This window comes from Balaenoptera musculus, chromosome 3, assembly GCF_009873245.2.
Source record: "Balaenoptera musculus isolate JJ_BM4_2016_0621 chromosome 3, mBalMus1.pri.v3, whole genome shotgun sequence".
In the NCBI taxonomy this organism is placed as follows: domain Eukaryota; kingdom Metazoa; phylum Chordata; class Mammalia; order Artiodactyla; family Balaenopteridae; genus Balaenoptera; species Balaenoptera musculus.
The window spans coordinates 87,894,490-87,921,608 of record NC_045787.1 but is presented as its reverse complement, the minus strand read 5'-3'; the positions used below and the strand labels follow the sequence as shown (position 1 = coordinate 87,921,608).

The window sequence follows — 27,119 nt, the reverse complement described above, 5'->3', positions numbered from 1 at the left end:
AAAAATCTTCCTGTTTACCGTAATAAGCTATTTACTTATCTGTGCAGAAGGTTGAGAGATTATGGAATGGGGATGCATGTATCTGCCCACAGGGTACTTGCATAGGCATTTTGCTTGAATTTTCATTTATATTTTCAATTCATAAAAGGATTATATATTTTGACCCACTTATAACTTGAATGACATAATAGAAAATAGAAAGAGCACAGTTTTCCCACTTGGTATTTAACTGATGTTGACAAGTCACTCTAAGCTCTCTGAACCTCATTTAGCTTATTTGTAAATGGAGATAACAATACCGCCTGGTAGAGCAAATGACAAAATGTTAATTAAAGTCCTTTGAGAACTGTAAAATATTATGTAAATGTAAAATATTGTTTATTATTATGCTACTTTATTAAGAATGAAAAGTAGCTGGTTATTTCCCCATCATGCCTTTTGTAAAATGAGGAAAGGACAGAAAGATGCTGTTTTGAAGTAATCTAATAGTTTGTTATGAGAGGTTTCAAATTTAAGAAAAATTTTCCTAACTAAAAAATTATAGGTTAGAGCTAAAACTTAGAAGCCATTTTAATCCAGCCACTTTAGTTTTAGATACAAGTAAAGAAAGACCCATGAAGGGTAAATACTAAAACATACAAACTAAACAGTTACAAATGGTGGTGGAAAGGGAAGAGCTACACCAAACTTTATGCTTCCCAATTTGCTGTCACATCACTTGGCTAAAGAAATCTAGGGTTAGGATTAGAGTCAGGGGCAGGGGCAAGTTCAGAGGTTGGGTTAAAGTTCTGCCTGGATTATAGGAGTCATTTTAAATAGTCATTTTCTTCTGTTGGTCAATTATAAAATAATAACAATAAAAATTATGACATGATGAGAATACACAGAGTGGTCATTATGGTTAAACATTCTAAGATTATATATATAAATATAAATTATATATACATATACATATGTAAAGTGTCTATGTGTGTTTGGTATACACATACAAAATCACAGTACATTAGCTCTTACAGCAAGTATATTATTCTTACTTCACGGGTAAGAAAACTAAGGGAGGGAACAGAAGGGTTAAGTAGATTGAGCAAGATTATAGAACTTACAAGCTTCTGGCCAAAATGCCTGGCTCTTGGTCTTTTTTTTTTTTTTTTTTAAGAGCTGTACATCTTAATGTACAATTCAGTGAGTTTTGACAAATTTACAGAGAGAGATGGACAACTGTCACCACAATACAGTTTAGAACATTTTCATCACTCCATAAAGATCTCTCTCGCCTGTATAGAGTCAATCCCCATCTAAACCCCTAGCCCCAGGAAATCACGAATCTTCCTTCTTTATCTATAGATACCTTTTCTGGGCATTTCATTTTGTATCGGACTTGGGTTCATCTATACTGTAGTATATATTATTAGCTCATGACTCTATCATTTAACAGTAATATTACTATTGTATGGATATACTATATTGTTCATTCATTCAGCAGCTGATGGACATTTGGATTCTTTCTACTTTTTGGCTATTATAAATAATGTTTCTATGAACAACTGCAGTCTTTGTGTGGACACACATTTCAGTTCTCTTAGGTGGATACCTAGGATCAGAACTGTTAGTTTATATGGAAAATTTATGTATAACTTTTTGAGAAACTGTGACACTTTTCCAAAGTGGCTGTATCATTTTACGATCCATGAGCAATGTATGAAGGTTCCAGTTTTCCACATCCTCACCAACACTTATTAGAGCTCATGATCTTCACCACTACCCTCTGTAGGCTTCCAATAACCGTGCACATATGACATTGAATGCTACAATGGGAGGAAAGGGGGCTTCCCTGGTGGCGCAGTGGTTAACAATCCTCCTACCAATGCAGGGGATACGGGTTCAAGTCCTGGTCCGGGAAGATCCCACATGCCGCAGGGCAACTAAGCCCGTGCGCCACAGCTACTGAGCCTGCGCTCTATAGCCCGCGAGCCACAACTACTGAAGCCTGCGCGCCTAGAGCCCGTGCTCTGCAACAAGAGAAGCCACCGCAAGGAGAAGCCCGCGCACCACAACGAAGAGTAGCCCCCACTCGCCGCAAATAGAGAAAGCCCGCGTGCAGCAACGAAGACCCAATGCAGTCAAAAAAAAAAAAAAAAAAAAAAAAGAATGGGAGGGAAGGAGGATCTAAATGGAGGAGTGAGGGAGACAGAGCTTAAACTTACTCAAAGACAGCCAAGTCTATTTCATTTATGTTAAAAAAAAAAATTTAAGACTTTTGAGAGCAGTTTTCGATTCACAAAAAAAATTGAGAGGAAGATACAGAGATTTCCCATATAATCCCTGCTCCTTACTAGAGAGCTTCCTGTATTATCAAATCCCTTGCTAGAATTTGTTATATTTGTTACAACAGATGAACCTATATTGACACATCATTATCACCCAAAGTCCATAGTTTACATAAAGTTTCATTCTTGGTGTTGTACGTTCTATGTGTTTGAAAAAATGTAAAATGACATGTATCTACTATTATGTCATACATGGTAGCTTAAATATCCTATAAAAATCCTCTGTGCTCTACCTATTCATACCTCCCTCTTCCATAACCCTTGGCAGCCACTGAAATTTTTTTTTTTAACTGTCTCCGTGGTTCTCCTTTTTCCAAAATGCCAGAGTTGAAATCATAAAGTACATAGCCTTTTCAGATTGGCTTCCTTTACTCAGCAATATATATTTAAGTTCCCTCTATGAATTTTCATGGCTTAATATTTTATTTCTTTCGAGTGCTGAATAATATTCCATTGTTTGGATGTACCATAGTTTGTTTATCCACTCACCTAGTGCAGAGCATCTTGGTTGCTTCCAAGTTTTGGCATTATGAATGAAGCTACTATAAACATCCTTGTGCAGGTTTTGTGTGGATGTAAGTTTTGAACTCCTTTGGGTAAATACTAAAGAATGTGATTGTTGGATTGCACGGTAAAAGTATGCTTACTTTTATAAGAAACTGCCAAACTGTCTTCTACAAACAAAGAGTTTTATTTCTTCCTTCCCAATCAGTACAACTTTTGTTCCTTTTGCCTTATTATGTTAGCTAGGACTTTGAGTAAGATGTTGAAAAGGAATGGTAAGAGGGTCATCTGTGCCTTGGTTTTTGATCTTAGTGGGAAAGCTTCAAGTCTCTCACCATTAACTATAATGTTAGCTGTAGGGTTTTTATAGATTTTTTTAAAAACAAACTGAGCAAGTTCCTCAAGTTTTCTGAGTTTTTAAAATTTTTTCATGAAGGGGTGTTGGATTTTGTTAAATGTTTTGTCTGCATCTATTGATATGATCACCTTTTTCTTTTAGCCTACTGACGTGACGGATTACATTAACAAATTCTCAAATGTTGAAACTGGCTTGCAAACCTGGGATAAATCTCTCCTATGCTTTTGATAACCATGTATTTATCAGCTTTTCATCTTATTGTGGAAATATATATATATATATTTTTACAAGGAACCTTATGGTGTTTGCCTCATTTATCTTTATATTCTGGTATGTAAACATGTTCACTGATGAGAAAGGAAAAGATGCATAAGGCTTAAACAAGAATAAATTGAGAGAATAGGAAGAGTTTCTTATCAGGCCTTAACTTGAAAATGTCAAAATTATGAGCTCATTGTTTTTGAACTTGCTATTTTGGCCCAGGTTTCGTAACATTAGAATGTTAGATTGATTATAAGTGGTTCAATACTAGAGATTTTGAAGCTGTGTCTGAAGAGAAAAAATCACTAAAGACTATGTGTTATCTTAAATTACTTTAAAAATGTTTAAAAGAAAAAAACCAATCATTTATTTTTAAGTGCTATAGTGGTTTTACCATAGAATGCTATAATGTCTTTTATATTAGTATAGTAGCTAGCATTTTGATTTCAAACACTGGCAAAGAAATATTGTGGCAAAGGTGAAAAATACCTTAAACATATTAAAAGGTGATTTTTATTTACTTTTTCTTGCTTTATTTTTTGCTGTATTGTCCTAGAAGCTAGAACATCTAGTATAGTGTTTAAGTGGTAAATGTAGGCATATTTGTCTTATTTCTGATATAAATGAGCAAAGTATTCAGTCATTTGCCATTAAATATGATGTCATCTTAGGAGCATGTCTTTCTTAGGAGCCACTCATGGTGAGGACATTCTCTTCTATTCCTCATTTTCAGAGAATTCTTAACAGGAATTAATGTTGGATTCTGCCAAATGATTTTTCTTCATTTATTGAAATGATTATGTAGTTTTAAATTTTATTAATATGAATTACATTGATTGATATTTGAAAGTTAAATCAGCTGGTAGTCCTAGGATAAATTCCACTTGATCATGATGTATTTTTACCTACTGCTGCATTTGCTTCATTAAAATTGTGCTCAGAATTTATATATGTAATAATGACATATAGTCTGTAGTTTTCTTTTGCTGTAATATTTTTGTCTAGTTTCAGAATCAGGTCGTGATGATCTCAATGAGTTGAGAAGTAGTCTCTCCTTTTCAATTTTCTAAGAATTTGTGTAGAGTTGGTGTATTTCTTCTTAAAACTTTGGTATAATTCACCAGTGAAGCCATACAGGTCTGGAGTTTTCTTTGAAGGATGGTTTCTTAATGACCAATTCTATAAAAGATATGGGGTTATGAAGGCTGAATGAGCTTTGGTAGTTTTTGCCTTTCAGAAAATTTGTCCATTTCATCTAAGTTGTTGAATTTCTTTATATAAAGTTAAGGAAATATTATGAATATCTTTTTTAATATCTGTAGATTCTACAATGATGTCACCTCTCTCATTCTTGATATTGGTAATTTGTGCCTTCTTTTTTCTGAAGAGTCTATGTAGAGGTTTTATCAACTTTATTAATCTCAAAGGATTCCATTGATTTCTTCTATATTTTTTTCCTTTCTTCTATATATTTTGGGTTAATTTGCACTCTTTTTTAAGGTAGAAATTGAGGTCAAAATTTTGAGTCCTTTCATCTTTTCTAATATAGGCATTTAGTGCTATATTTATTTCCCTAAGTACTGCTTAATAGGCATCATATAAATACGGAGATGTTGTGTTTTTTTTTCTTTCCATTTAGTTCAAAATACTTTCTAAGTTCCACTCTGACCCATTGGTTACTCAGCTATGCATTGTTTACTTTCCAAATATTTAGAGATTATTCAAATATTGTTCTATCCTTGAGTTCTGTTTTATTTCTGTTGTGTTCATAGAACTTAAATTCTTATAAATTTATTGAGATTTGTTTTATGGCCCAGGATATGATCTATCTTGGTAAATATTCTCTGTGTACTTGAAAAGAATGTATGTCCTGGTGATGTTGTGTAGAGTGTCCTATAAAGGTCAGTAGGTCAAGTTGACTGACAGTGTTATTCACATCTTCTGTGACTTCCATAGTGAACATATTTCTTTAAAAAAATCCCTTACAATAGCATCACAAAAGATCAAATAGTCAGAGATAAGTTTGACAAAAGATGGAAAGTCCTGTACACTAAACTCTACAGAACCTTGCTGAGGGATATTAAAGAAGACCTATCTTACTAGAAAGATATGTCATGTAGAGGGGTCAGAAGACTCAATATTGTTAAGAAGTCTATGCACCCCAAACTGATCTATAGAGTAAATGTAATCCGAATCTAAATATTAGCAACCCTTTATATAGAAACTGAAAAACTAATAATAAAATTGCTAGAGAAATGCAAAGGACTTCTAACAGCCAAAACATTTCTAAAAAAGAACAAAGTTAGACAACTAACATTACCTGATACAAGACTTACTATAAAACTTCAGTGGTCAAGGCAGTGTAGTATTGGCATTATGACAAACAAAAAGATCGACAGAAATTAGAGTCCAAAAATAAAACTACACATAAATATATTTTAAAAAATGAAGGTAAAAAAAATCAGGAGAGAAAGGAGAGTCATTGGTGCTGGAACAACTGAATATCTATATGCCAAAAATATGAACTTCAAACCATTTCTCACAACCATATGAAATGGACCATAGAATGAACTATAAATTCTAAATTCTAAAACTATAAAAATTGTAGAAGTAAACATAGGAGAAAACCTTTGTGACCTGGGATTCAACAAAGATTTCTTAGATATACCATCAAAAACATGACCTATAAAAGAAAAACATAATTTAAAGTTTGAAATTAAAAACTTCCGCTCTTCAAAAGATACTATTAAAAGAATGAAAAGACAAGTCAACTGAGAGAAAATATTTAAAAATGATACATCTGATAAAGGACTTGTATCCAGAATATATAAAGAACCGAGACTTTATTACAAGAAAACAACCCAATTAAAAAATTGGGCACATTACTTAAATAGACACTTCAAAGAAGATATATGAATGGTAAATCAGTACATGACAAGATGCTCACATCATTAGTCAGCTGGGAAAGACAACGAAAACCACAATAAGACACTTCTGCCTAAAATTATAATATCTAAAGACTGACCACACCAAATGTTGATGAAGATGTAGAGAAACTACAGTTGGGAATGCCAACTAGTATAATCACTTTAAAATCTATTTGGCAATTCCTTAAAAATTTAAACATATACATTCTATCTAATTCATTTATTCCACTCCTAGGTATTTTCCTTAGAGAAATGAAAGCACATACCCATACAAAGACTTATACATGGATGTTCACAACAGCTTACTTGGCAGTAGCCCCAAATAGGAAACAACCCAAAAGTCTATCAACAGTTGATAACAACGGTGATATATTCATATGATGCTATTCTACTCAGCAATAAAAAAGAATGAACTTCCGATAAACATTACAACATGGATGGATCTCAAAATTATGCTGAATGAAACAAACTAGATCCAAAAAAGAAAAGAGTAGTACAGACTATATGATTCCATTTATATAAAATTCTAAGAAACACAAACTAATATATAGTGACAGAAAGCAGATTAGTGGCTGACTGGGACAGGGGTTGAGAGGGGGAGGAGGAAGGGACTACGAAGAGGCATGGGGAAAATCTGGGGGTGATAGATGTGTTCATTACTTTGATTGTGCTGATGGTTTCACAAGTGTATACATATGTCAATACAATAAAGTGTACATATATAAAGTATATGTCAATTACATATCAATAAATCTGTTTTCAAAAAGATTGACAAATTATGATTATTAAATATTAGATTTTTGACATTCTCTCAAAATTGAATTAAGTAAGTCCAACACTTCAAGGCAAAAAACTGACAGTTTTTGTTACCAGGGAAAAAAATCCAAGCATTGCAATGAAATTTAAAATTGTGGAAAACACATTTGCTATAAAGAAATTGACACTTCCTATTACTTTTCCAGTGAGATTAGTGATGACATTAATGAATGTGGTCTTTTGATACTGTATAATGAATTACTTCACTGTTTGGAAGATCTATATAACCTGGTCACTTGATATTTTCCAAATGAGAAATGACAAAGCATGATGCTACAAAAATCATGCATTCATCTTATAAGATTGACCAATGGAACTAATGTAACAGAGTACGAAAAGTTCAATGTAGTTTCAGATCCCACACTGCAACTAACCTCCAAGAAAATTTAGCAAAGTCCACTGTGGTAGGCAGAATTTGAAGATGGCCTCCCAGTAATGTCCCACCCTAATCCCTGGAACATGTGACCATGATTAGATATCAATCCCATAATTATGTTTTGTCATATTGCACAGTTGCCCTAAAGATAGGCAGATTAGCCAGGTGAGCCTGATCTAATCACAAGACCTTTCAAAAAAGTGGAGGGTATTTTTTGAAAAACAAAACAGAACAAAGTGAAAAACAGAAGGAGAAGTTAGGGAAATTCAAAGCACTTGAAAGATGTGACACACTGGGTCTGAAGAGCAAGGAATGTAGGAAACCTTAAGAAGCTGGGAGATGCCCTTGGCTCAGAGCAAGAAAAGAAACGGAACCTTAGGCCATTTCTCAACTGCAAGAAATGAGACTTTGCCACCAACCGGAAGGAGTTTGGAAATGGATTCTTCCCCAGTGCCTCCAGCCAAGAACTCAGCTTGATGTACTGATTTTTGGCTTTGTGAGACCCTAAGCAGAGAACCCCAGTAAAGCCTGCCTGGACTTCTAACCTACACAACTGTGAGGTAATAAATGGATATTGTTTAAAGCTGCCATGTTATGATCATTTGTTGTGCAGCAATAGAAAACTAATACATTAACCATAAATCGAAATGCACATAAACTCAGATCCAACTCAAGCACTGTTTAAAAAAGAAAAAAAACCCAAATAATAAAAATGGAAACAACCAAAGTATCCATAAATAGAAGATCGATTTAAATTATAGAAAGCCATATAATGGAATATTCTGTAGCCATTATAAAGAAAAGGTAGAACTATATGGATGAATATGAAACAATGAAACCATGTTATATTAATAATAGAAAAAAAGATCATCAATGTTAAGATTCTGAATAATTAAAACATTGGCGTAAAATCATGGTATCTATATTAAATATTTTCCTGGGGGAAAAAAACACAAAAAAATAAATAGCAGTTAGCTTTGGGGTGAGATCAGATTGTTGAGTAGGACGTTTTCTAATGAAGTTTATTATTCTTAATCATTTAAAAAAAATATCAATAAAGGTTACTATTTAGTGTCCAGATAAACACTCCCCTGGCTCTCTTCCAAAGCTATCTTTTGCTTTATTCAGTTTGGACCTGCCATCAGAAATTTGTTACCATGCTCCTTTAATCAGTCATAGTAACACCAAAATGACTTTTCCTCATCAAGTCTGTCCTACCTCTCAAATCTAAGTTTCTCAGTGACATCCCTTAGTAACTGGGGGCATCATTTGCATTATGTGAATGTTTTATGTATTTATAATACTTAAATATCCCATTTTAATTAAAATTATAGGCTATTCAATTGTTTTAAAAATTTTGTATGAAAATTGTATGAAAGCTACTTTAAGATATAAATCGTAAATAGTGTAAACCATGCAAATATATATCTCCATCTTGAGGATGAAAATGATTATGATCTAAGAATCCTGCAGTTATATGGTAATAAAGAAATATTCCAATAGCAATCAAACCAGCATGGTAAAATTGGACCAATTTATCCTTTAATAATGAAAGAATTATATGGAAAATTTTTAATGGGTAATCTACAATATCAGGTTTATGTGATGCATATTAAAGTTAGAAAAATGTTTTATATTCCTTTAAGTTTCTCCTTTTAAAATGAATAAATAGTTAAGGTAACAAAGCAAATCCTTTTCAGTTATTAAATACTGTATTTATAAATCTTATCAAGATCATATTTTACCTCTGATTATATTTTCTACAACAGAAAGATGTACAATAAAAATAACTTAAAGATAATACGATATCAGTTTGATGTTATCCTTGTTTGTTGGCAAAAGTAGTTAACCAAAATACCTGGAGGTGTTAAAAGTCACCAGAAAGAAATAAAAGGACAAATTCCTAGAGAGATTACCTTTTTTTTGTCCACATATCAAACAAGCTCATAGTTTGTGACCCAAAGCATTATGATATTATTATATACAACTAAACAAAAGGATGTGTGGTAATGTACTTGTAAAATGATATACAATGAACTAAATATAAGACAGTACTATCATTATTATAAAGTAAACCTAAGTAGACTATTTATCTAAATAGCCTTTCTCACAGAAAGATTATATATAACTAATTTCCATGTGTAACTGCAATGTAATAATATATCTTCTCTTAAAAAAGTTGGCTGACACTTTCTAGAAAATAGCAAGTATTATAGACTATAAAAATATCAAGTATGGGTACAAGCTCTTCGTCATCAGGAAAATGTTAAACAAAATCCTTGGAAACTTTAAAGGAGAAATCAAAGAGACTGAACATATAAAAGCAATAAAACATGACATTAAAATGTCATTGAGGAAACCTCTAAAATCATATTACCTGGAACCAGTTCCATAATTATGTAGATAGGCTGTCTTTGTGTGCAAACTCCTATAAGTTTGACAATATTGGGATGATCATATTGCTTGAGAATTCTGGATAAGAGAAGTATAAGAATAGTTACCATTTAAGTTTTAAGCATTAACTTATGATCATGAGTAGTGTGCACAAGTAGAATGCACTTTAATCAACACAATTTTTAAAAGTTTAGTACAAACCCAAATTATGATAAATGGGATGTATATAAGTCTTGATAAATCTTGGCAAAATATAGATATAAATGAGTCAGTTTTTATTCAATTAAATATTCGTTTAAAAATTATTATCTACTCCGAATAGCTAATAACCATGCTAAATAGGAATAACTTACTTAGTCCAAAATATGTAGAACTCCCTTCAAAGTATCTGGTTTTAGGCACCCTCACAAAAGCTGGAAAGTATTAGTGGACCAAAAACTGTAAGCTGTTAGGGTAGCATCTTTTTGTTTTGTTTTATTTTATGTATATACTTCATTTAAAACAAATAAAAATAGAACGATTCATATTGATAAATGCTATAGAGTAATCACTTCATATTAGATTTCATAATACATACTTTCTTGATGATCATGATCAATTTCAAAATAGTAAAAACTCAAAAAGTTTTGAGAAACCTGGCAGAAGGTTAAACAATGAGTAATATAAGACTTAAGCTGAGGCAGAGAAGTTTTAGTTTGGATAAAGGCAGAATTTCAGAGAGCTATAAAAGTAGCATAGACTCATCTATAGGATCCCAAGCATGAGTTAAAAATAGATTAGATTCCCTCAGAGGACTGTCTACCCTGATGATTTCTGTTACCAAATGATATTCCATATTATCCTATTGACATAGTTATAAATTCACTGATATTTGAAAAAACACAGTTTCCTTTCTAGGAGAATGAAAAAACTAACTTCATTTGGAGAAAGATAAAACAGTTTATATGTGTGCTGTACATGGACAACTAAAGCAGAGATAGCTCTAAGAAAAATGTTATCGATTGAACATATATAAAGTTTAATAAATGAAAAAATACACTGGGAAGAATTCTAGAGATAAAGAAAATATTCTGTCAATAACTGAGTTTGCAGTTTCTATGAGGAATTAGAAAGGAAGTTTTAGAATGACTGATTGTAATCCAAAATGTCATTTCTTAGGTTGAAAACTGCTTAATAAAGAAATTCCACAAAACAGCCAGGATGAATCCAAGTAACATTAAATAGCTAAATATATAGCTTTATTATCTGTTAAAGGATACTTGGGAGTTTGTGTGGATGTAATTGTCATTTTTAACATAAAATTTCAGTCTCACTTTAGAAGAAGAAATTAAACTTTCAGTAAAACATTCACAAATTAGAAAGCAAGATACCTTAAGATACCTATGAATAACTAAAATAATGAGGCTACAAGTTTCAATTGTGATAGCATACCTTTAAATTCATCATAGGATATTTTTTCTGAATTGCTAATAATATACATGAAAAAGGTTTGCAACTTTATTCCATAGATAATATTCAATAAATGCACCCAACTAGTTTAATCCATTGCTATAAATATCCATTTTTAGATGATGGAGAAATGACATCAAGATGCTCTATGCCACGGGATTTAGTTCTTTCATTGCCATGTCCTCTGTTCTCCCATGGCACTTTATAAAAACTTCAATTTTATATACAATGCCATGATGGAGACAACACACACACACACACACACCTTTCCTTCCTTCCCTTTATACCACCAATCTATGGATCTATATATCCTCCTTCTCCTTCTCTCCCTCCCAACTATCCACCTACTCATCCATCCATCCATCCATCTCCCATTCATACGTCCATTCTCACTCTATCCAAAGCCCCTTTCCATTTGTTTTGTGTTTTGTTGTATATATTAGATTTTACCACTAACAGAAGAGTTTAAACTATTTGCAACATAGGGCTGGCAAGCTGGAACATTAAATTCTAGCTAAAACAGAAAAAAGAGAGGACAATCATCCTAAAAGATCAGTTAGAAAAGAAACAATGCAATGAGCTGAAGAAGAAATTTGAGATTCTCAGAAAATAAAGCTAACAGCTGGGAATAAAGAATCAAGCAATAATATCTAAGGAGGGTAGGAAAGATGTAATTATATACCTAAATATATGTCTAAATTATGGATTTTATATATAGAATACAGTAATATTCTTATTATAAGGACAATCACAACACTGCATATATGCATATGTGTATATGCACGTGTGATAAAAGCACAAAATACTGCAATATTTTTCAAGGACTCAAAGAATACTCACTGTTCTCAAAAGCATCTGGTTCTTTTGACTGTGATTGTCTAACTGACCTGCAGTCTAACTCAAACATATAGAAACTTTTTGTTTTCACATTGTATAATAAGTGCCTACTTTTGAGGGCCCTGAAAGTGCTTACTTCTAATTCATCAAATCATATTTACGATATCTTCAAACTTACGTTTTAATGAATCACTTACTTATATTATAAATACATATTTACATTACTTTAGAGAACTTACTTGGCTTCTTGTAAAAATTTTATTTTCAGTTCCTGAGGAAGATCTTCTTTACACGTTTTAACAGCAACAGCAGTTTTATCCTTTAATATGCCCTTAAATACTTCACCAAAATTTCCCTGAAAATACAAATATATTTATTGTTTGGAGTGTAAGACAGCCACGTAAACCTTTGCAAAATACAAGGAAAGCATGTAATGATGAGTTTTGAGTTCATCAAAGTACTCTGTTAGCTTTATTCAGAGTTTTAAGTGGAAATAAAGACTGGGAATGTTGCTCTTACCAATACTCTAAATACACTACCCAACACACCAACCATTTGGGGGACTGAGGGTTGTGGAGAATTGAAAAGGAAATGGGAAAAAACTGAAATAGAATAAAAGGAAAAACTAATGCTGTCAGAAGTACCTAAGTTTCACTCCATCTAGTTCCCTTCACCCCCTTAGCTCTAAGTTTTATTAGGTTGGTGTTTAAAAATAAAGCCAAGTTTGTGACCACCTAGAGGGGTGGGATAGGGTGGGTGGGAGGGAGACGCAAGAGGGAGGGGATATGGGGATATATGTATATGTATAGCTGACTCACTTTGTTTTACAGCAGAAACTAACACACCATTGTAAAGCAATTATACTCCAATAAAGATGTTAAATAAATAAATAAATAAATAAATAAATAAAGCCAAGATTCTGTGAGGTGACTGGTGGTATTGATCCACACAGCCAGATGTCACTTGGACGAGAGTGTGAGAGAGTAAGACACTAGATGAGAGGCAACAGAACCAAGGCAGATGAAGGACTGTCAACAGCCACTGCTGCAGGCTGTCAGTCCCTGAAAGATACCAAGGAAAATGAGGTGCTTGCCCAAATGCCAGTGTCACCCATGATGAGCTCATTTCTATCAAATGTCTGAACTCCTAACCTTACTCTATGGCTAGAGCATATTTTGATTTAAAATGCCTTATTTCCAGTTTGAAGTCACTTTTATTATAGTTATGAAACAAAAGAATATAGAGAAGATCTATAACGCTAACACAACAGCTATTTTGGAGTATTCTCTTCAAGTTTTTCTATGTATGCATATGTATTTTTTACATAGCTATAATTATAATGTGCAAGCACTGTATTATAATTAGCTTTAATGCTGTCATTGTAGAGCAACAAGTAACTAAACTAGAGGTCTGATAATCAATGAGTTTGAGTTCTAAGTTCAATGTAACTCTTAACCTATGATCCAAGGTGTATAAATTTTATGTTACTAATCATTTAAATTTACTAAAATAGGTATTTTAATAAATTCATTTATTAAAGAATTACTATTTGCTTAATTTAACACTTATTTTACTTAATATTTTAAGTATACTTGAATATTTAAGTAATGAATAGTATTATTAAATCTAATATTCAACTCTTAAATATTCATTCAAAACGATGATTGATCACCCTTACATGAAAAGTAAACATACAATAACTTCAACACAGTGCACATTCATCACAAACTAGAAAAAGAAAAATTTGAGCTTTATATCCTTCCCTGTTATTCAAGGTTTTTTTCCTTCCCACAATTATCACATCATTTAGAGCTGAGAGAAGGTATTAGTACACACAATTACTGCTGGACCTCTATTTATCTGAATGATTCTGAAGCACTTAAAACTCACCTTGTCTGAAACTTAACATTTTATTCACTAGAAGACATTTCCTGACTAAATTACCTTTTCATTTACTAGGGCCATTACTCTCTACAAGCATTCAGATTCTTCCTGTGGAACACTTTTGTCTTCCTCGTAGCACCTCAGAGAGCCTACCCTGATTCAAGATCTCATTTTTCTCACCTAAATTGATCTCATCCTTAGTCCCTCACCCTCTTCAGCCGGTCCACCACAGCACTGCCAGATTAATCTCTCCAAAACACAACTTTGATTATACCACTGCCTTATTTAATATCTATCCTTCCATTACCATTCCTTTCTCAGCCTCTGTCTAGCCATCTTAGCCTCTGACTGCTACATGTGTCCTAAATTCAAATACTTAGTGATCCCAAAAGATGTGCCATGCCTTCTGTACATTTTCCCCTCACCTCCAATCAGAGAACATGCTAACTGATCTTTAAATTCATTTCTATGCCACCTCCTTCATGAAGACTTTCTTGATCTTCCCAAAATTATACATCTTGTTCCTGAACACTTATCATCCCATTGCCCCTTTGTACCTTTCTAATGGTTTCTGTCCTATATAACTGTTCTTGGCACATACAAGGCATTTGAAAATTGTAAACATTCATTTAACAATCATTACTCAGAAGACTTCAATTCTGTTAATGGTGGTCAAGGCAGGAATCTCCAAACACTGCAAAAAAGACTCTGCTTCACAGACCACCTCTTCTCTATCCAAAGAGGTCAGGAAAAAGCCTACGACATCCAATGCTGTCTACCATGTAACAGGCACAGCTTCATCTCTGCTACTGGCTTTAAGTCCATGAGGCTAAATTTCATTACTTCTCTTGTGTGTTTCTGTTGGTCCTCACAGAAGATCCTGGTGGTCCTCATTTCCCCCTCTCTAATTCTCATTAGGTTCTGCAGACTCCTCGTCAACCTGTTATCTCCAACTATTTCCCTTCTGTCCTAAACCTCCAGTTGCCTTCTGGAACTTGTGGTCCATCATCAAAATTTTATCTTGATCTATTCTTTGGTCCTTCTCTTCGCCTTCTTGTTCTAACAGAAACCTGGCTCTCACTCGAGAACATTCAAATGGTGGGTGAGCTTCCTGTGCCTTCTAAAACTGTGATGACCCCACCCGCACCCCCAACACACACACCATGCTTCTCCCACCACCTGAGAGATGGAATACAGGATTCATCGAGCTCCTTGTCACTACTTTCAAAACATTTTCCCTTCTGCTTTCCTAAAAACCCCTAGCTTTGAAATGTTATTATTTGATTATATACCCACTACCCCTTACTGTTGCTAGCAGCTATTGAATTTGAAAATATTTTCCCTCATTTGTTGACAATTTGAGCTCCTGGATCACTGTATCCGGTGTTACTCTTGTCTTAAAACTTTGAAAATTTCAATAGACACTTAAAGATCCTTCCAACACTTCAAACTCTGTTACGTGACCATCCCTCTTCCAATGATCCATGTTCCAACCTATTTTCTATGATCATACCTTAAACTTTGCCATCACCAATAATGCAACTCCTCTGTAATACCTACTTCATTCATCCCATCTTCTGGCTGGCTTCTATTTTTCTAGCTTACTTCCTCTAGTATTCGGACTCCGAATCCTTTGACCCTATAGGAACCTCCAAATCTTCAGACCCTATTACTTTTTATTGTCCATAACCCCCTAACAGCCTCGCTTTCTTCCTTATTCAGCTTAAATTCCATGCTCAATAATTATAACAACTGTTTACTACATACTCTCAACTTCTCTGTTCCTTTTCATCTGTAGAACTCCTTCATCAAATCCACAACCCAGATTAAATGCAACACGGCCTACTCTGTTCCTATGCAGCTAAATGTGGCTGGAGAAAATCCACAATGATGTTGACTAGTTTCACTTTAAATTCATGAACACAAACGTCTAGGGGGGCCTTAATACTGCTCAATAATTATATTACAATTCCCTAGACCATTCACACTCTCATTCTTCCAATTAACTATTCCCCCCGCTTCGACTCTCCTCTTAAAGCTCCCATACCTTCCCCACACCCTCATTCTTAGTTAATAACCTTGCTCAATTTATTGAGAAAATTGAAGCAATATAAAGAGAACTTCCAGACTCTCAGTCCCACATTTACCCTCCTACCAATCTTCCTTGCTGTTATAAAAATGAACTACTGTGCTTCTATTAAAGTCAATCCTCCATTGTAAATTAAATTCCATCCCCTCTTACCTACTTGATGATATTATTTCAGTAATTCTCATCTCTTTCCAAAATCTTGAATTTTTCACTACATATTGCCAACTGCAAACCAGCATGCTGCCTCTCTCAGATTAACCAACAACACACAAATCATTCCTTCTGAAACTACCACCACATGTAGTTGGCTACATGAAGTAGCAAAACTTCAAAGAGTTACATCCTTGCTATCTCTAATTCTTCTCCTCCCATTCTCCCTTAAATATATTTCAGTTTGGCTTTCACATAAAGCATTCTAAAGAAAGTGCTCAGCCAAGTCACTAGGGATCTCTTTACTGTTAAAGTCAATGGTGCTCAGTCATCATCTCATTTGACCTCTCAGCAGCACTTGCCACCACTGATCACTCTCTCCTCCTTCATATACTTTCTTCTCTTGGCTTCTAAGGCATCCTATCTCCTGGTTTCCTGCCTTCCAGGAGATTGCTCTTTCTCAATCTCAATCATCTTGCTTCTCATCTCTCCAGCCTCTTGATTTTGACGTGACCAGGGCTCAATCTCTCTCTTCTCTATCTAGACTCACTCCATTGCTGAACTCATCTAAATAAACCAGCAAATAAGTAAGTGACAACTACCAAATTTGTACTTTTGATCCACACCTCTTTTCCAAACTCCAGACTTAATACCCAACCATTTTCTCAACATCTCCAGTTAGAAGTCTAACAGACAAACCTTAATATTTACATCCCAAACTTCTAATCTCATTCCCCCCAAACCTGCTACACCTATGCCAACTGCCCTCTTTGTCCCATGCCCCACAGAGAGCATCAGGATATTTAGTTGGTTCAACCTTAAAAACAAATCCAAGCTCACCACTTCTCACCACCTCCACTGCCATCCCCTCTGATCCAGCAACCATCATCTTTAGTTAGGTAAGTACAATAGCTTCCTAACCTTCCAACTCAGCCTATTCTCAACACAGTAGCCAGAGTGGACTCTGTAGAAAGTAAGATCATGCCACTCCTCTACTCAAAATCATTCTCTAGCTTACCTTTTCACACATATTTAAAGCCAAAGTATTGATAATTACGGTGATCTACATGGCTCTACACGATCTATACTCTCACCACCTCACTGACTTGCTGCCCTATCCTATTATTCCTTGTTTACTGGGTTACAGACAAACTGTCTCTCCTGCTCATCAAATGTAATTTGCATTGGTACTCCCTCTGTCTAAAACCCTATTCCTCACTTGACCACATGGCTAAATCCCTCCTCCCCAGGTTTTCATTGGAAAGAAACAATCTTAATAAGGCTTATTACCTGGATTCCCCCATTAAAAATTGCAAGTCCAACCAATAGCAGTCCAATAGCACTCCTAAATTCCTTATATTTTCACAGGATTTAGCACCCTTTAACATTATGAAGTTTTCTTATTATTAAGTTTATTAAGTTTATTGTTTTCCTGTCTTTCCCTGCTAGATAGAATATGAGCTTCATTAAGGGCAAGGATATTTGTCTGCTTTGTTCACAGATGTATCCCAGGAACCTAGAAGAGTGCCTGGCACACAGAAGGCATTCAGTAAATATTTGAGGAATGAATATTTTTGAATACCAATTATATATCAAGTACAGTCTATAGAAATACAGTGCTCAAAAACAGAGTTCCCATCTCAACCTTATACTACTACTAAATTCCAAAGTATAAGAACCATGGCTAATTATTTTTCTCATGCATTTTCATGCAGTATACTATAAATATTCAGAATAGGTAATGAAAATATTAAACGACATTTTTCAACTCAAATATATTTGCTGAAATTAAGCTATATAGTGTCTCTAAAGTTGAAGTGTTTTACTAAAAATGATAAAATTTATTAAAGCTGATATCATGCTACTGCCTTGTCACTGAAAACAATTATTCTTTGAAATAACCTTATTGAGGACCTAAAGGCTAAAATTCCTCCTAATATGTGAAATACCATGTATCACATATTAAACAAAGATAATTGAAACATCTCTCTAACTGAAAGTATTTTTTCCTTAGAACTGAAAAATCTGCTCTTCTCAACACACTATTTTCAGTAACTGGTTTAATTTTATAACATTATTTAATTGTATTTTCATGGAAATTAATTTACTTTTGTAATAATTTTTAGCCCAATCACTGCTACTGAGTTACCTAAAGTAATGAAAAAGAAGAAATATTTTCTTAAGAGTTATGGCCACATCACAGAGGAAATAAACATACCAGCTACTGCTTGTAGCTTGAAATTCTTTAGAATTTACTTACTAAATAAGTATTAGCAGTCAATAGAAACTGTTTTCCAATAGCAATTTAATGCTTCTATTTGGAAAAGATATTTTAAAATAGTAAGAATCCTGCAAAGTAGATTGTTTCAACAGGGATTTACTTTCTCAACACACATCAGGACTAAAAACTAGGGGAAATTTGTCAATTCATCAAGTTTACATTTAAATCAAAAAAAGTAATGAATAATCATTTATTTCTTTACTTGAAACGTTGAGCCTTAACTTCTAGTACTGATCACTCAGAAATGTATGAGTGATAGTTTTCCCTAGCTATCTGGATTTTATACTATTTTTTTACATTGCATTATGAACCTCAACTCAATTCAAACATCACTAATTAAGTCATCAACAAAGAAGTTAATATTTATCTATTGGAACTCAGTTATAAACAAATAACAAATTTTCAAATAGCCCATTTGATTATTAAATGTCTGCCATCATTATTAGTTATAATATACTTTCATATGGCCAATGAGTTGGAAGAAACTCCCAACCAGGTTGGAAGAAAGAGACTTTCATCATATATAGCTGCCTCCTCTGACCACTAACAGAGCTAGCTACAAAATAGATATATTGAAACATGTGCCTTGTCCACATAATTTTCAGATTGAAATAACATGTCCCATGTTGTCACATACTGTGATTCTATATACAATTCTGAAATCCCAAAGAGCAGTACTGCATTTTCTCTGAACTATCATGTATAACCAGAAACAAATAGAATAAGACTATTAAGTATTTAAACTTTTATTACATCACAGTTTCTTTTCAAATCTCAGCTCACTAGTTTTGGCTTTACTACACTGTAATAAAATTATTGTGGATTTTAGTTCTTTCAGAGGAAAATATACAATATAATATTCTTAAAAGTCAAGATAATTCTTAAACTTTTCAAAGATTTTCACACTTCTATTTCAGTGAACATCACAGTATTTGTAACAGATATGGCACTGTGTTCTTCTCGGTTCATGGGGGAATGTGCTTTGCTGTGTGCTGGAATATAAGAAAGGCTTTGAAGAAAATGAATCTGTAGAGTTCACAATCACTATCAAGATTTGGTTTTTCAGCTCAGTGGATTACATACCTTGCCCAGTAATTCTCCCAATGTGACATCTTCATGATTGAGAACCCATTTCTTATCCTGTGGCAAAGAAAAAGAACAGTTTTTTAGCCCAAGCAAGAATGCAGTTCCTGTAAGATGCATTTGAGGCAGTGGCAAATAGACCTAAGGGATATTGCATTCAGACCATTCAATAATCAGCACACTAAGAAGTTGTAACCTCAAGAGGTTATAAAACAGATTTAAGAAATGTTATCACACAATAGAACTTTTAAGGTCTACATTATAGCAAACTTCTATCAGAATTCTCAGCCTTCAAAATGATAGTACCCCTGTAACTAGAACACAGCATGCACTCTCCTCCCACCATAAAGCTTAGGCTATGCTATTATTTGTCATTTCAAAAACACTGTGTCATAAGTACCTGAGGGAATCTCATTTTGCAATGTAAAATTTCCAATCCTCACTTGATCATAGAGAATTATTTTATACCCAAACTACATTACTAAGAGATAATTTTTCCACAACTGGTCATGAATTATAGCTGTCTGTTACACTGCATATAGTCCCACATCTTTCCCAAGTAATTTCCTGTAGTATAATAAAGCAACAAACATCAATTACAGTATCATCAAGGTACACAAGATCAGTGATGCAAACATGCCATGATAAAAGAACATCCCATTATGTGATCTCAAGAGCTAATCAGTACTTAGGGAATATTTTATCATCTAAAAAGTCTCAGCTATGAGAGCACACAATACTGTAATGTTAGAAAGACATATTAGATTTAAAAAAAAAAAAAAAGAAGTAAGGAAAAATGAATGAAGTGGGGTGGGGGGAGAAAGGAGAAAAGGAAAAATGAGGGGATGGAGCAAAGAGAGAAAGAAGAAAAGAAAATCCTGGAATGATATATTTTATTCTTGATTTTTAAAAAATTTAATGTTAAAGTATAGTATTCCCCCATTACACAGACTGAAATATAACTATGAGCTATAGAATGAATTGTAACAAGTAATCAAACATCTTGAAGTAAGAATCCACCCTAACTATGGCTTAAAAATGTCCTGGACAGCCATCTGAAGTACTTTACCTTCTGAAACACCATGTGACAAACACTCAACCACCACCCTCTGATTGTTCAACAAAGGGAACAGCAATGATTTTTAAAAACGGTTTACATGTATAATCTTTAGGGGTTCAGAATAGCCTCCCCAAGATGTGCTACTTTAGCATGTGGATTATTTTGAGCTAAAGGCAATTGAGACCCTGTGGGCTCAAGGCAAAGCTTTACTTCTCCCTTAAAGAATTTAAATTGGGGGCATTACCCATAATAAGAGCTATTACCAGAAATAAGTTTTTATGACCTATCTGTATGACAGGGCAAATATCCAATTACTAAACAACTGCTTTTCCTATTTGTGAATTACCCTCCTTCTCTCTGAAGCCTCACGCCCCTATCCTATCCCTTAGCTCAGAATGGCACATATACCTCATTTTACGTTTCTAACTCAACTTCTCATGCCTGTGGGGTTCCTGTATGTACAAAATTAGATCCGATAGTCTCCTGTTAATATGTCTCATGTCAATTTAATTCTTAGACCAGCCAGAAGAACCTAGAAGGGTAGAGGAAGTTTTCTTTCTCCATGACAAGTCTTTCAACCTAAATAAAAAGCCAGAACTATAAAGGTCCTGAAAAAAAAAAATAGCAGAATATCTTCATTACCAAGTATGTAAAGAAAGATTTCTTAGGACACAAAAAGCACATAAAAGAAACAACTGGAATTCATCAAAATTAAAAACACTTGTTCCTCCAAAGCCTCTTTTGAAAAAACGAAAAGTCTAACTACAATCTGGGAGAACATTTTTGCAATACGTATATTTGACAAATAATTTGTATGTAAAACATATAGAGAATGCATACCTCAAAAACAAGGTGACAAACAACACAATTTTAAGAAACTGGGTAGAATACTTAACAAAAGAGGATGGACAAATAGACAATAAGTACATCAAGAGATGTTTAACATCACTAGTCAGTGACATACAAATACAAACCAAAATAAGATGCCACATCATACCATTAGAATGAAGTGCCTTCTATTTACAATAGCCAAGACATGGAAACAAACTAAATGCCCATGGATAGATGAATGGATAAAGAAGATGTGGTATATATATATACAATGGAATATTACTCAGTCATAAAAAGAATGAAATAATGCCTTTTGCAGCAACATGGATAAACCTAGAGATTATCATACTAAGTGAAGTAAGTCAGACAGGGAAAGACAAATATCATATGATATCACTTATATATGCAATCTAAAAAAACCGATACAAATGAACTTTACAAAACAGAAAGAGACTCACAGAGAACAAACTAATGGTTACCAAAGGGGAAAGGGGGTGGGGAAGGATAAATTAGGAGTTTGGAATTAGCAGACACAAATTACTATATATAAAATAGGTGGGGCTTCCCTGGTGGCGCAGTGGTTAAGAATCCGCTTGCCAATGCAGGGGACGCGGGTTCGAGCCCTGCTCCAGGAAGATCTCACATGCTGCGGAGCAACTAAGCCCGTGTGCCACAACCACTGAGCCTGCGCTCCAGAGCCCGTGCGCCACAACTCCCGAAGCCCGGGCGCCTAGAGCCTGTGCTCTGCAACAAGAGAAGCCACCGCAATGAGAAGCCCGCGCACTGCAAGGAAGAGTAGCCCCCGCTCGCCGCAACTAGAGAAAGCCCGCGCACAGCAACAAGGACCCAACGCATCCAAAAATAAATAAATAAAATAAATAAATAAATAAAATAAAATAGATAAACAAAAAGTTCCTAGTGTGTAACACAGGGAACTATATGCAGTATCTTGTAAAAAAAAAAAAAAAAAAAAAAAACTATAATGGAAAAGAATCTGTAAAAGTTTATATATATATACACACACACATATATATGTTGAATAACTTTGCTGTATACAAGAAACTAACACTGTAAATCAACTATATTTCTATTAAAAAAAAAAAGTGCCTTGAAGAGCCTGTGTCTGGGATGTCTCTCAGATCTTTTATGCTTGTTTACAGTTGGTGACAGGATGAGATATTGAAAGGACCCTTAACTCTTGTAATTTAAATAACGACTATGGTGTTACCTGGGGGAAAGATGAGTGGTGCTATTGTCAGGGAAGAGGTGTAAGGGGAGAAATGGGATATTAAACGGGATGTGGAATGCTTACTACTGCCAGAATGGCTAGGGGTCACTCCTGATTTGAAGTCACAAAAATAACCTTTCCACTGATTAGTCCGGGAGAAGACAAGGCTGGGAAGAGGACTAACTGCATAACCAAAAACCCTAAAATTGAAGAGGAGTCAGTTAATAAGGTTGCTCTTGATCTGTTTTAGCTAAAATGAAGATCACAGAGAAGGAGCCTAGAGCCTCAGAATTTAGATTTGTGACTCCATCTGTAAGAGGGAGGGACAAAATACCCAAAGGGGATTCAGTGGCAATTTGATAACTGCAATTTTGTAGAAATGTGGATAGCGGGGCAAACTCCAAACTGTCAAATTGGAAAAAGACAGTAGCATTTAACACATGCTCTGAAGAGGGGAACTACGCAACTCCTCCCTTAGACAATAAACGAAATACTCCTACTGAGGCTGCTGAGTGATTGAGAAAGACAAGCAACTTTAGTTACATGATGATACTAAAGCTTCACCAAACACTATGCCTCTGGCTCAGGCAATGATGGATATGGTAACAAAAGGAGGTCCAACTCTTACATAAATTTATGTCAAGGGAACAAAAAGCAAACAAGCAGAGACTACATCAGAAGATAATTCAAAGGTAAGGTTAGGGAATAGGGACATTAAGTAACAAGGAGTTTGGAGAATGGAGAGTTGCCGAAGGAGCCTGGATCCTTGTCTTCCCCACCATCTTTATTGACCTCTCTTCTTTTCCCCTTTGCTCCAAAGCAAAGTCACACTCAGAAGGGTTGCCAGAAAGAGCTGCAGTTCACTCCTTAACAACTGTCCCAGACCTGGTATCTCCTACAGAGATTATACCACATATTCTTGGCTTTATCTTTACTCTTTTTTCTACAGAGGAGCAAGGAGATTTGTACAACCTTCTTGAATCTGGAGAAGGAACAGAAAGAATGGAGGCAGATTGCCTCCAAGAAACAGGAATGGCAGCATCTTCCCTGGTTTCACAGATCAACTGAATGAAAATAAAAGTTGTACTAAAGTATAAGTCAACAGAAGTAAAACAGACATAAAAATACGCATTAAAACCATAATGAATAGAGTTGACAGTTTTACTGTTTCATCTGCTTGCTAGTGATTTGTGACCATATAGGAATATCCACAAACCTATGTCCAAAACTAATGATTAAATTTGTCTGATGTTGAAGCTACAAAAAACTTGATTTAGACTCTTCAAATGTTCTTAACATTAGGACTCCACTCCTTTATTCATGAATATTAACACATCATTACCATGGTGAAAGAAACATATACTTCCCCCATTTATCAGTTATCTCTGAAAATGAAAAAAATAACATTTTGAAACATCAAATTATTTGGGCTAAACTGGACAACTCATTTTTAAAGGGGGGAATGGAAGACAACTCTAAGGCTTTAATACATTTTTTAAAACTATGCATTTCTGGGGAATTCCCTGGTAGTCCAGTTGTTAGGACTTGGCGCGTTCACTGCCGAGGGCCCGGGTTCAATCCCTTGTCGGGAACTAAGATCCCACAAGCCGAGCAGTGTGGCAAAAAAAAAAAAAAAAAAAAAAGGAATTTCTGCGTTTCATCAACTGATCAGAATATTTTCTAAAACTGCTTAAGAGTAGATTTAAAGTCAGCCCACCATAGTACAGGCAAAGGAAAGTAAGTATTATCACTTGTCTGAAATCCAAACTTTTGTAAAGAAAAGCTGGGGACACATTTTTAACATGTTCCCACATACACTTGCTTGCTAAATCTCAGAAGAACCCCCATTAGATTGGCAGGAAATGCATTATCTCCACTTCACATTGAAAACCAAGGCCTTGAGAAGATAAAATCCTGACTGTGATCACACAGGTACTAAGTTTCAGAGTTGAGATAAGAACCTTGATCTTTTGTCTTTTGGCCCACTATTCCAACACATTCTTCCTTGCCTTTCACTGGTCTCTTCAGTGTGGTAAAGAATATTACATTTAAAATGAAACTCAGTAGTATAATAATTTTCTAAGCCTGAATAATACATATAAGTATATTATGTCAGGTAATTAAAAAGAAGGGTCAAATATAGGACATACTATCTATAACCTGAATAAGTGCCATTAATATTTAAAATCTTAGATATTTACCTACAATATATGATAAATGAGCGTTATGTTACCAGAGAGCCAATTCATGCCAAACTGTAGAACTACCCTAGAGGTAAAAATTTTCACATATATAAAGTCTCATTGAGACTTTTAACTGTTATATGTAACATAATCGATTGCAAAAAGGTTTTTCATTTGAGTTATAGACCAGGAAGGTCAATGAAGCAGCTTTGAGAATTGAATCATCTTGAGCAAAGAACATATGGGCTTGCGGCAACTCAGCTGGAAGATATGGGAATTCTGCCTAAAGTGCACCTTGCATAATCGTTACACACCTCCTGCCGACCATCTCCACGGCAATAACATTGATTCCAGTTTGCTCACCTCCCAGAACTTCAACCTATTTTCTAACTACATTGTAAGTTGTCATCCAAGTCCCAATTTAGAAGCCTATATTGTGAGTGTAGATCATCATTTATTTCCATGGGTAGCTTTAAGTACAATTTAAGAACATGGTTGTCATGGCAACATTTCTCAGTCAAGGTTTTAGGATGTGTCAAGTTTATTTGTATTCTCTTCCTGAAAATCTTTGGCCTCCATACTTGTGTTAGCAAATGCTGCCGAGTCCAAACTACCCACTGAATGTAGGGAGAAATTTGTTTAAACTTCAAAGGTAACGCCAGTTTTACCAACTTTAATAAAGACAAGGAACAACCAGCAATTCTAAAAGTAAACCAAGCTAAACAATGAGAAATATTTAATTAGCTGGTATTAATAGAAATTCAAAAGTTTTTTTTTTTTTAATTTGTTAAAGCAATGAAGATTTCTTGATTCCCAGGCTTGTGCTTCTACCACTAGTACCTATAAAACCTTACCACAATCTTGGATATCCTTTAAGTCTTTGAATACTCGTCTAGTATGCTAGGAATACTGCTCCTCTCTTGAGGAGAATCACTATAGCCCATTCCTGCTATTGAATATACTTCTCCGACTCTACTGGAATAAAAACACCAAAGAAATATAGATTGGCAAGGACGCCAATCTAGATTTCAGAGGTGATCTAGTCCACCCTTCTGCCCCAACAGTGATAGGCCATCCATCCATTCATCAGTTTAGTTATCCACTCCTTCAACAAATCTTTATCAAACACTGCTACTCACAGCAGATGAGAATTATGACTTTAAGCAATTAAGAAATCACTAAAACACCCAGTAATGAAGAACACTCTATTTCATTAACGAAGCCAATTTAATTTTGAATTATTCTAATTCTTACAAGGATTTTATTATATTTAACTTTTAATCAGTTGGTTCTAGTACTAGGAACACAAAGGATCCTCTGTCTACTACCTAACAGGGAATTATACGTTTGAAGACGAAAAGCACATCCTCCTGAAGGCAACGTTTTCCGACGTTAAATGTCTAGCATTCCTTCAATCATTATTTCATGTGAAGTGACTTCTAGACATTTCTGAAATATATGTAGTGGTCATTAACTATATCTGAGAGCACATGATAGTTAAATTATAATGAACAATATATTGTGATCTACTTAGTTTTCTGAAATGTATGTACATCTCACACTACCTTTCTGCTTTCATGTTCACAAATAAAGGAAACAATATTACAATCTTCAAACTTTTCCTTCATTACTAAGATTATTTTACTAATATCTTAGCACTGTATATTCGTTGAATCATCAAGTATGATATAGGGAATAGTTTTTTTTTTCTGTTTCTAAAACGTAACAATTCATTTGAAAATTATTAGTAGGGAAACAGTGTATTTTCAAGAAGAAAAATGTGGCAGGACATAAACATTCCCAACTGATTTAAAAGACTTTTTACTGAACTTTTGAATACATCCCAGTTTTCTAAGGGAGGTTTTTATAATTGAAATGTTTGTTTTCTGTATTTTTATGGGCAACTTTGTTGAAAGATGATTTTGTGATGAATCTTGTCAGTGATATGATAAGTAGAAGATGCAGGTAGTGTAGAGCTAATGTTAATACTTGATATCCTTATTTTTTTTACAACTTAAATAACAGACCTTAAGTAATTAAGACTTGTCAAAATTTTAGGTCAAACATAAAATTCACATAAC

The 27,119-nt window shown here is 34.3% G+C and overlaps 1 protein-coding gene across 6 annotated transcripts in view; it reads right to left on the bottom strand.

Annotated features, from left to right (window-relative positions):
• FER (FER tyrosine kinase) overlaps nt 1-27,119 on the bottom strand; it is a 462,873-nt gene that overhangs the window by 142,257 nt on the left and 293,497 nt on the right. For all 6 annotated transcript variants that reach the window (XM_036847883.1, XM_036847884.1, XM_036847879.1 and 3 more), the window contains 3 exons: nt 19,737-19,793; nt 12,489-12,604; nt 9,947-10,041 (listed from right to left, as the gene is read on the bottom strand). In XM_036847883.1, the coding sequence (XP_036703778.1) occupies nt 9,947-10,041; nt 12,489-12,604; nt 19,737-19,793 (268 nt within the window). The remainder of the gene's footprint in view (nt 1-9,946; nt 10,042-12,488; nt 12,605-19,736; nt 19,794-27,119) is intronic.